This window comes from Oryza glaberrima, chromosome 4, assembly GCF_000147395.1.
Source record: "Oryza glaberrima chromosome 4, OglaRS2, whole genome shotgun sequence".
Taxonomy (NCBI): domain Eukaryota; kingdom Viridiplantae; phylum Streptophyta; class Magnoliopsida; order Poales; family Poaceae; genus Oryza; species Oryza glaberrima.
In genome coordinates this window covers 15,343,232-15,354,874 of record NC_068329.1, presented here as the reverse complement: position 1 = coordinate 15,354,874, position 11,643 = coordinate 15,343,232, and the positions used below count along the sequence as shown (strand labels likewise).

At 43.3% G+C, this 11,643-nt stretch overlaps 2 protein-coding genes across 2 annotated transcripts; one reads left to right on the top strand and one right to left on the bottom strand.

Annotated features, from left to right (window-relative positions):
- Positions 1-270: 270 nt before the first annotated feature.
- On the top strand, positions 271-5,033 carry LOC127770686 (nuclear transport factor 2-like). The gene is made up of 9 exons (XM_052296496.1): positions 271-490; positions 574-717; positions 816-1,149; positions 1,234-1,487; positions 2,101-2,263; positions 2,348-2,469; positions 2,561-2,626; positions 4,027-4,093; positions 4,537-5,033. Exons 1-9 carry the CDS (start codon positions 425-427, stop codon positions 4,785-4,787), a joined length of 1,467 nt encoding a protein of 488 aa, XP_052152456.1. The 5' UTR covers positions 271-424; the 3' UTR covers positions 4,788-5,033.
- A 189-nt stretch (positions 5,034-5,222) lies between these two features.
- On the bottom strand, positions 5,223-8,598 carry LOC127770687 (chloroplast envelope quinone oxidoreductase homolog). The gene is made up of 4 exons (XM_052296497.1): positions 8,334-8,598; positions 7,179-7,320; positions 6,386-6,477; positions 5,223-6,173 (listed from the first exon to the last, which is right to left on the bottom strand). Exons 1-4 carry the CDS (start codon positions 8,415-8,417, stop codon positions 5,481-5,483), a joined length of 1,011 nt encoding a protein of 336 aa, XP_052152457.1. The 5' UTR covers positions 8,418-8,598; the 3' UTR covers positions 5,223-5,480.
- Positions 8,599-11,643: the final 3,045 nt, after the last annotated feature.

Here is an 11,643-nt window from a genome sequence, read left to right as displayed (position 1 = left end):
CTAGCTCTAGTTCCATCAATCATTCGAACCGCGCGAGATGCCGATGCCGAGATCCCTCCATCCATCCATCCCACAACCACTGAAACCACACACACGCTACGCACGTGACACCCGTGCCGCCGCGGGAGATCTGAATTCTGACCCCGCCACCACCACTCCCCCCACCGGAATCCCCCCTCCCCCGCACGCGCGCCCCCCGCCGCTCGCACGTGCCGTAGTAGCGTACTACTCCTACTACTCCACTCGTATAACCCCCGCCGCCGCCGCCGCCTCCCTTTCCCCTCTCGCCCAATTTTGCGGGAAACGCCAAGCCCACCACCACACCGCGACTCCGCGAGCGAGAGAGGAGACAAACCCCTCTCCACCTCCCCCCAAATCCCCCCAAAACCCTAACCCCTCCTCCTCCTACCTCCCGCCCGCCACCATGGCCTCGCCCCCGCCGCCGCCGCCCTCCGCCGCCGCCCCCGGATCGCCGCCGTCGGCGCAAGTGGTAAGCGCGCGCCTCTACTCCTCCTGATCCGCCGCTTGATCCGGCGCTTGACTCAGATTCGTTTCGCGCTCGCGCGCGCGCAGGTGGGGAACGCGTTCGTGCACCAGTACTACAACATCCTGCACCAGTCGCCGGATCTCGTCCACCGCTTCTACCAGGACGGGAGCCGCATCGGCCGCCCCGCCTCCCCCGCCGCCGCCGAGATGGACACCGTCACCACCATGGAGGTCTCTCTCTCTTCCATTCCGGCCTCAGATCTGGGCCTCCCCGTGGCCGAGTGATGGTTTTCGGGGGAGCGGGGGATTTGAACTGTATGTTGTTGTAGGCGATTAACGCGAAGATCGTGTCCATGGACATCGTGCGGGCGGAGATCAAGGCGGTGGACGCGCAGGAGTCGCTGGGCGGGGGCGTCACGGTGCTCGTCACGGGCCACCTCACCAGGAGCGACGACGTGCGCAGGGAGTTCTCGCAGTCCTTCTTCCTCGCGCCGCAGGAGAAGGGATACTTCGTGCTCAACGACATCCTGCGCTACGTCGGGGGGGAGGGGGATCAGGAGGTGAAGCCGGAGCCGGAGCTGGAGATGTCGTTTCCGCCGTCGCAGCAGCCGGATTCGGTGCCTGCTCCTTCGGCGAATGGCACTACCGTGCCTCGGGAACAGGGTGTGTGGTGTGGTGGAGCATTTTCAGGGCTGTTTCTTTGCTGTGAAGCTTATGGCCAAACTGATTGTGTTTGCCCTTTTGTAGAGGCCTTCTCGCAGCCGGAGCAGCATGTAGCTGATCCTGCACCCAATGCTCAGGAGGCTGATCTGAATGGCGAGGAGGTTTATAACCCACCGAACAACACAGAAGGGCCTGTTGTGGAGGAAACACCGATTCCTGAAGTTATAGATGAAGTGCCAAATAACGTAGCCGTGGCTATGCCGACTCTGTCTGCCCCTGCCCCTGCTCCTGCCCCTGTACCACAAGAGGAGGCCCCCAAGAAGTCGTATGCTTCAATTGTAAGTTTTTGAAGGCTGTTTGTCTTTCATCCACCGAGCTGAAAGTCACCTGCCCTGGTTGATATTAGAACTTTGCGTTTTTTAATGCTTCTGAATGTGATCATGGGAATTGGGAGGAGATATGCATTTTTCATTCCTTCATGGAGTTCTGGATGTGTTCCAACCTCGAGCAAACATGCCTAAGTAATTGCTAGGATTTTTCTAGGTTCATGATGCCTTTTAATTTCTGATGTGTAAAGCTTCAAATGAAGCTTCCAGTTCTGAATTTTAAATGGCGCCGGCACATAAATTCAGCTGCAAATGTTAATAATGCACTACACTACAAAAATGCAATTTAGCTGCAAATGTTAATAATAATCTTCACAATACATATGCATGGGAGTATCATTTTGGTAATTGGGTAATGGGAATTGTTCTATGAAATTGAAATGTTAATTCTTGATGTCATTATTATCTAGTTTCAATACAAGTAGCAACTTAGGTGGAAGAATTTTTGAAGCTAGTTGGTGGCTATGATCTAATTGGGTAACATGTAGTTATGTTGCATGTTAACATTTTTACATTTGAGTGCTACCTTGTAAGATTGTCAACTTGCATTTTTTGTGTGATCTAGGTCAAAGTCATGAAAGAAATTCCACCACAAATATCCGCAATTCCTTCCAGGCCGGCACCACCAAAACAAGAGAAGCAAGTTGCTCCTGCGCCTGTTGCTCCGGTTGCTGATGCTCCAACTTTCAGTCCTAATCCTGAAAGCAGCAACATTCAAGAGGCAGAAGGTATTATCTAAATTCAAACTCGCAGTTCAAATCTTTTTTGTACCATTGGTGTCTGGCTGAAATGTTTTACAATCATTTTCAAAGTTGATGCACACGCGATATATGTACGGAATCTGCCTTTAAGTGCCACACCTGAACAATTAGAAGAAGCATTCAAGAAATTTGGCGCTATCAAGCCGGACGGAATCCAAGTTAGAAGTCACAAGGTACTTTTTTTCATAGCTGTACATAATGATAGAGCTCTAAGTGAGTCCTAATGCCAACTATTTGTCTTTGTATTTCCATTTGAAAACACAGATTCAAGGGTTCTGCTATGGGTTTGTGGAGTTTGAAGATCCCAGTTCAGTTCAAAGTGCAATTGCGGTAATTCCATCTTACTAATCTCATTGTTCTCTGATATTGAAGAATGCTCATCATCATTTATTTCATTTAGTTATGAATGACTTGTTGCAGAATGTGTATTTTGGTGTTAAGTGCATTACATATGTGACCAAAGAGTTGCAGTAAGTTTGTTTGGCAGGGGTTCTAAGAAGTCTTTTTAGGAGGGATTAGATGTTTGTGAGGCCATATATAAACATGATACTCATTCTTTTAATCTTTTTCTTGTATGACTGTTGTTTGCTCATCTTTTAGCAGGCAGAACTAGAGAAGTATATGCAATGATATTGTTATTTCTAGTTAATTAGGTTTTGAACTACTAGTATTTATAATTTACATTCTAACTTACTGCACAACATTATAGTTAGTTTTTTTTTCCAAATTACAGTTTGACTATGCCTCGTCAAATTTTCCTGGTTTTAGAGGTATAACAGATTATATAAAATAAATACTTTCCGTGCTAAGCTAAATTGACCCTGTTTTCCTGAATCACTTGAGTCAACTCTCCCTATATATCTGATATTTTCTCATAAAGTGTACAGTGCTTGTTGTCCTAGCCATCAACTTTTTTCCTTTCCTTTTTATGGTGGTAGCCTGATGGTGCTAAGCAACCTTTAGCCCACTGCTGTCTGCTCAGTTGGTGGAATAAATGCCATTGGAATGATAGCTTTCCGTTGTTATTTGCTCGTAGGCCTTAGACTTGTGCTTCCTTTAGTTTATGATCCCAATGGTTCTGGAATGTGGAGAGCTTTGATCCCCCTACCCTCTGGCCCCTTGTATTTTTAAAGCACGGAGGCATTCATGGATTTGGATTAGTGGTTAAAGCTTTTATGATCCTGTATGTGTTACAGTGGCCATAATTTGACCAGCAAATGTGGAGCTGGGAGGAATGATTATCGCTATTCTCAATACCTTAACACAGGCATGCCAGCACTGTTGGAAAGGAATGTTGTATTTTCTTGACTGTTCCATTTAGAAAGTTAAGACTGTCAATGTGCTAGAGAAATATATCTAGTTCTGATTCTTTGATTTGACAATACATTTTAGTGATGCCGATAATTTGACCATGTGTTAACTGACAATGTAAACGGAGATTTATGTACAAGGGAGAAAGAATACACAAGTCTCCACTGAGGAGCAAAACTACACTCGCGCTAATTAAGAATGCAGTTGCAACTGCTTTCTGTCATTCTTTGCTCGGAAGTGTTTTTTTAGTGTTGTGAGAACTATTACTGATGTTAGAAAAAACACTACCTTGACATGTTTTCTTATCTAATGATGAATCAGCTTTAACAAGACTACAAGTTCTGATGCGAATACCAAAAGGAGATATGATAAGTGCAGTCAACTGTATTTTTTTATCTGACAAACTCTTTACTCTGCAGGGTTCTCCTGTGACGATAAGTGACCGGCAATGTTATGTGGAGGAAAAGAGAACTGCTGGTTCACGTGGTAAGCTCATAAAGCATTGCAATGTATGTCTTAAATATAAATAGCGTGTGATTCCATTTGGATTTTATGGAAGAAGTTCTGGATACGTTTCTATCTGCTGTTGAATTGGCACTTGTGACAATTAAATATTTGACGTTGTTCACATTTCGTTCAAACTGCATTGGTTTGATCAGAGATGTGTTCTGTTAGTTTGCGCTCGCATTTATTATTACAAATAATGTCTTTTGCCTATCAGAGTCCATACACATTGCTTCTCCTGGTTGTATGCTTAAATTTCTGATTGAAGAGCAAAACCAAATTGCTGAACATCGAAGTTTTTCTGTAGAATTCATCGTATCTAATTTTATCACGTGCTATGGCGAACATATATTTCTGTCTGCCTACCTATTTTGTTTTTTTTGTCTCTCTTCTGTTAAGTCAACATGTCCTATTTCTGGTTTCAGGTGGTGGCAGAGGAAGGTTTGCTCCTGGTAGAGGTGGGAACTTCCGAGGTGAAGGCATGAGAGGCCGCGGGAATTACACTGGAGGGAGGGGCTATGGAAGGGGTGAGTTCAATTATCGATCCGACTATGGAGGCAGAGGCGCTGGTAGAGGTGGTTCATCACGTGGTGGTGATGTTGGCTACCAGCGGGTTGACCACTCTGCTGGTCGTGCTGCTCGGGCGCCATCGGGCACCAGTGCCGTCGCAAAGTGAGCGAGCTAGTTGCTATGCCTCGGTTGCTATGCGTCGGTAAAAAAGTTTGATATTTTCGTGGGTTGGAATTATCAACATTCGGGAAGAGGGTATGTGTTGAGTTGGGTTTATGTGAGAGATTATCAGCAAAAATCGGGTCATAAATTGAAGCTTCCCTTGTTTTGTGGCAAGGGAGAGCAGTGGTGATATTGGTTTACTAATTGTAGCATATACGTCTATTCAGAATTTCAGATGTAGTCCTGGTAAGCTTGCCCCTTTTTGGAGTACCTGATGTTTGTTTTTCCCCCTCTTTTTGTGCACCTCGATTCTATTACGAATGAGATAGGTGATGATTTATAGATTCAAAAATTTGCATGGGAGTTATTTTTGTTTGTGAATTGTCAGTGCAATGGTGGTTAGTGTTCGCTAGGGCCTGTGCATAAGAGCTGCTGCTAGTTGGTAACAGTGAAAAGTAACATGTAATAGGATCAACAGAAGCAGAAGTAATCTCGATGTATAATGCTCAGATTTACAGCTCCTAAATTCTTCAAAACGCTGAAGAGATAAACAAATCTCGAGTATATATCATCACCAAGCCATATCATCAAACTAAACAGATACCAAAATGACTAGTATTCCCTATTCTGTATTGCTATGTTCCAACCAATGTAAGTTCTCACCCATGAACAAGAACTGAACAATGTCAACATGATATCACCCTTCCATCTCAACGACGATCTTGCCGGTGGCGTGGCCGTCGATGCTCTTCTGCCACGCCTTCGCCGCGTCGCCCAGCGGGAACCTCGAGTCCACCACCGTCCTGAGCTTCCCTTCCTCCACCAGCCCGACCAAGAACTCCAGGTCGGCCTTGTTCGGCGACAGCAGCAGCGGCACCAGCCGCTTCCGCCGCAGCGTCACCGCGTGCAGCGCCGAGGTGAGCATGGCTGAGAAGTTGGGCGTGATGTCAACCACCTTCCCGCGGGGCGCCATCAGCGGCTCGAACGCCGGCCACCCGACGCCGACGGTGCAGTGCACGACGCCGTCGTACCTCCTCCCCGAGGGGCTGCGCATGGCGGCGCCCTCGGGCGTCCGGTAGTCCAGCACCTCGTCGGCGCCCAGGCCCCTCACGAGCTCCGCGTTGCGGGCGCCGCAGGTGGCCGTGACGTGGAGGTTCGCCAGCTTGGCCAGCTGCACGGCGTAGAGGCCCACGCCGCCCGAGGCGGCGGTGACCAGCACGTTCAGTGGCTCGCCGGTGCCGTCGAACTTGGCGCCGATGGACCTCAGCGCCTGCAGCGCCGTGCCCGCCGCGATGGGCAGCCCGGCGCCCTCGGCCGCTGAGACGTTGGGTGTCCTCTTGACGGTCAGGTTCGCTGCCGCCACGGCGTACTCTGCCAATCCACCTCCGTTCTGTTGCAACAGGAGGGATATTCAGATATTGGTTAACCTTAAAATTGAGATGTACTCCAAGATAGGATTGGACTGACAATGATGTGTTTATTTTCATGATATAGTTAAGTGTTTTTTTTTTTTTTTTTTTTTTTTTTTTTTTTGCAGGGCATGATATTGTTAAGTTGAAATGGCAAACCAAAAAACATGACACAGGAGTGGAAAGAACTTACCATACTGTTCAACATAGCGACAACTTGATCACCTACTGCGAAATCATTCACTCCGGGACCAACACCAGCAACCACTCCTGCAACATCGGTCACTGCAAAATAGATCATAGAGATGCAGCTATTAGCATATGTTTTACTGGCATAGGTGCCGGAAGAAAGACATGCCTAAAATGTTTTACTCTCTCATCATGTCTAAAATGTTTTACTCTGTCAGATATGCTTAATTCAGTTGTGGGCTGTGTACATCCATTGTGGATATAGAGGCCGGATTTTAATCCATTTTCTAAAAAAAAAAAGCTTAATTCAGTTGTATCACACATATGAACAAAACATGCAAGAAAAATCATAATTTACTCTATCATCTGAGAATTAATACTAAAACTAAGTTTATTTCTGTGAATCTTTGATAACAGAAAATACTTGGCGTGTTCTAGAATCTACACAGAGCATCAGTATCGCCAACAATAAATATACAAGACAAATTTAGTGAAATGTCAGTTCAGTGGTAATGCTAGATGTTTCAGTTTGTGGTAATAGTTGGTCCTGCGCCCGTGTCTCCATCCTGAATTCTATATATGAAAAGATATGTGGTCTCTCCATCCCCTCACAGATTTCTAATTCCCAACCCAGCCGACTTAATTTTGATTGTACTCCTCAGAAGAAAAGATGGAAAAATTCCACCATATCTCCCTGTTGCGTACGATTAGCCAGCCTTGCGGCGGCAAAAGGTACATATGAAGAAGATATAGAAAGATAAGTGTTTATGATTCCGCAGCAAGAATATGTAATTTACCTGGGATAAAAGGCAGTCTACGAGGCAGCAGAGGACGCAGCATCCCTTTCTGAATCTTCCAGTCAACTGGATTGATGGTCGCTGCCTCCAGCTTCAACAGCACCTCGTTCTTCTTTGCCGAAGGGACCGGGACTTCAACATGCTGCACAAGGAGGAGTATCATCACATAATTTGTTCACAAATCTCTTTAAAGAAATGTAGAAACACAGAATAAGAAGCAAAGTGTTGGGTGAGTGCGCTCATGCAGGGTCTGATCTCTACAGTTCAGCCTTAAATTAGGCTTGTTTTTGGAAAGAGTTGGGTCACTCAGTCAATTTGACACACACAACAATGGTCTGCACCATTAGTTCCAAAATAAATTTACTTAGTTTCATCTATATTCATGTAAAAAAAGTTAACTTATTTTGTGATGGAGGGTGTTGCTGCCAAGTTGACTCCTGCACTCTAGTTTAATAGACTAGATTATTACTATATAATTTGGTGCAGGTCTTGGGACAAAGAAAAACTTGGTTCGATTTGAAAGTGACATGGAATTTAGAACAGGAGAATCATCAGACATCTAGTACTAATCGTCAAGCAGGATATCATAGGCCGACTCTCTGTAATCCTGTAGGCTCTTAAACGGTTAAATCCATGAGCATAACAATCATAAAAAAAACAAATCTCTATCTGAGCACATAAGCACATAACCAGATGAACCGATATGGACTTTTAATCAATGGGGTGTGACCGTGTTACACAGAGCACAAACGAATTAAGCAAAGAGTAGCAAAACAAATAATATCAATCATCTGGCAATACTGCTGAGGCTATCATCGTTTGGCCAATCGCTGATAATACGTCAAACGGCGTATTAGCAAAACTTTCATAATAACTTAAATACTAACGTTGAAAAAGAAACCACGATAAATAAATAAAAACCTGAAAATCAACTCCGAAATTAAGCTTTGAGATTCAAATTTTAGCATTGGATATAAGTTGTAGGGCATGAACTCATCGCCCGACCAGAGTGTACCGCCTCGAACACTCCGCCTCAACGAAATTAATTACTACTACTACGGTACTACCACTAGCAGCAGAGCAGAAAAAGAAAAGGAAGCGCAGAGAGAGAGAGAGAGAGAGAGAGAGAGCAGTGTGGCGGAGGGCGTTGCTCACCTTGAGCCCGGCGGCTCCCCCGCCGCAGGCGTCGTACTGCACCGCGCGCATCATCGCCGGCGGCGTCGCGGCGGCTCCGGCCATGGTGGGGAATCGAGAGAGGAGGGGAAGCGGAGAGACGAGACGAGGAGCGGAGAGGAGAGGGGGGAAAGACGAAAATCTCGCCGGAAGAGAGCGAGAGAATCTCGTCTCGTTTTGCTTCAGGTGGGGGGATTCGCTGCGGTTGAAGCCTCTGGAACACGTGTGTTGTTGGTTACTACGCCTTCGTGTGGTACGCGCGTATATATACGCTAGTAATGAATAATTTCTTCGCGTGTGTGACGTGTATTACTAATGTGGACGGACTCGTGTCCAGATTCTTCGTAGGGATATATGGGGGGCCGGCGTACGTACGCGTCGAGGGATCTCCTGGGTTTCGAGGGAGGGACGCGTCGTGTGGCGTGGGCCCACGCTGTCGGTGAGGGTGGGTGGGTTGCTTCTGCTTGTGTTGTGCGACGAGCGTGGGATGATGATCTAGAAGGTACGAGTAGGACGGAGACGAGGGCGTCACACGTGACATGATGCGGCGCGTCGGCCCGACCCGGCCCACATGTGAATGGGAACGGCCGCGGCGTCGGCGTGCCGTGTTGGTTGGAGGGAGCGGCGTGGGAGGCGCGTCGCCCCAACTGCCGAACGTGATGCCTGTGGCTGCGGCTAATTTACTGCTTCCTCTGTATTTTTAATATTTGACGCCGTTTACTTTTTAACCAACATTTGATTATTTATTTTATTTATTTTTTTATAAATATGAAAATATTTATATCATTCTTAAAGAACATTTAATAATAAATCAAGTCACAATAAAATAAATGATAATTACATAAATCTTGAATAAGACGAATGGTTAAACTTTGGACAAAAAAGTCAACGGCGTCATATATTAAAATATGGAGGCTCCCTCTGTCCCTTTGGTACCATTTTCAACCATACCATTTTTTTGGTAAAGTTGTCAAAAAATATCTACATTTAGTTTATTGCTAAATTTGGCAAATACGTAAAAAATCATGCCAAAATATTGATAATTATATCATCTTGCTAAAATTTTGGCATTGCCAAAATTTGGTAAAGTTTATTTTAGCTACAATCGCCCTAAATGTTTCATGCCGTTGACCTTTTTAAACATATTTTGTTTTATTTTTAAAAAATTAAGTAAGTATTAATTCTTTTCCTATCATTTGATTCATTGTTAAATATACTTTTATATATACATATAGTTTTACATATTTCACAAAAAATTTTGAATAAGACGAACGGTCAAACATATTTAAAAATGTTAACTGCGTCAAATATGGAGGCACTCCCTCAGAAGGTCTTTGTTTGATTAATTCCATCCACGAGAAGATTAAGGAAAATGTGAAATTAATCTTCTCAATCCTCCTCCAGTATCTTCACTAAGTGACTTCCATGATTTTAGTTGTAGGACTTCACACGAAGTTATTTTTGGGAATACAATTTAAAAATACGATTATTTATCAGGAGACACCTCGCACATTAAGTTTGTGCTACTGAGGTGATAGGGGACTCACCTTTTCATATGACATGATCAAATCGCACCTGTGTGACCAAAGTTATTTCTTATTTGGGTTTAAATTTTGGTGAAATACAAATTTCATTGAAGTTAATTACAAATTTATTTAAAAATTTCAAATTTCATTTTAAAATATTTGGTTAAATAATTCTATCGCTGTTGTTTTTCTTTTTAACAACTGAAGATATTCTCAAGTTATCAATTGTTTTTTCTATCACTGAGCTACCACAAGCGTGAGAGAGGGCAATACCGCAATACAATCACCTTTAAAGAAAACTAATACTCAACTAACAGAGGAGCATTTAAAGATTAAGGTAAAATTCGTGAAATTGAAGAGATTGAGGAAATTGTTTGTGCACGTTGAGAATTTTCACTTAATAACATGAGTCACTCTGTGAAATGAAGGCGATGATCTTGTATTAGAGAAAAATAAATTAGGGTGTGCTCGTTTGAAGCATAAGAGATAGAAAAGTCAGTTCGTTTTCTATGCGCACACTTCTCAAACTTCAATGGTGCATTTTTTTTAAAATCTACATAAAATTACTTAAAAATCATATTAATTTATTTTTAAGTTTTAAATAATTAATATTAATTAATTATGCGCTAATGGCTAACTTTGTTTTGCGCATCTTCTCAATCTTCTTCTTTCCCCTTCTATTGAATACACCCTTAGGCCAAGTTTGAGGAGAGGGAAGAGAAGATTGAGAAGATATGGAAAACGAGGTGAATCATTAGTGCATGATTAATTGAGTATTAACTATTTTAAACTTTTTAAAATAGATTAATATGATTTTAAAGCAAATTTTATATAGAATTTTTTGCAAAAAAAACATACCGTTTAGTAGCTTAGGAAGTGTACGCGCGGAAAACGAAACAAACAAACTCACTGTACCTCCACGAAGTGCACATACTGTTCATGAATGCTGAACCGATGAAATTAAGACTCTATGGTATAAGTGCATGTTTGGAAGAGCTTAAGATTTTTATAAGCAGCTGGTTGATAGCCAATTCATAAGAATCTAGAAAAGCTAAGTTCACAGCTTCTGTCTTTTAGTTCATTTTCTTTATTCCGCAACTACAGCTTCTTAGAATATGGTTGAAAAGCTAGACTGTTTGCATGGGCAGAACTAGAACAAAATGGAGGAGAGAGTCACTCGCTTACTTTACTCTGCTTTGGATGGAGTTTAAACTAATACGGGTGCCTACTCACTCCGTCCCATAAAAAACCAACCTAGTACAAGATGTGACATATTCTAGTACTACGAATCTAGACATACCTCTGTCCAGATTCATTGTACTAAAATATGTCACATTCAGTCCTAGATTCGTTTTTTTCGGATGGAGGGAGTAAGTTTACACTGAAGGGTTGCATATATAGTGAAAATATATGAATTATAGCTAAAAACTTTTCTTGACCAGGTTTCTGAGCAACCTCTCTTGCACTATAGCTTCACCCTACTGTTTAGGGAGCTTCCGATTTTAGAAGAAGTTGTAGCTGCCAAAAGCTTCTCAAACAAGCTCTAAGAATGGATCTGTCATAACAAAGTTTCATAAATACTTTCCAAAATTTTCCCCTGCTTTTTGTAAAAGGGAGTTACAACGATAGATAACAATTATTTGGAGCTACTGCAAACTCATTTGTACCTTTAACCAATGAACAGATAAACAATTCTAACAAAGTTAGATCATCAAAATGAACTTATACACTTGTTATCTTATTATCTACTTCCTCCATCCTGAAAT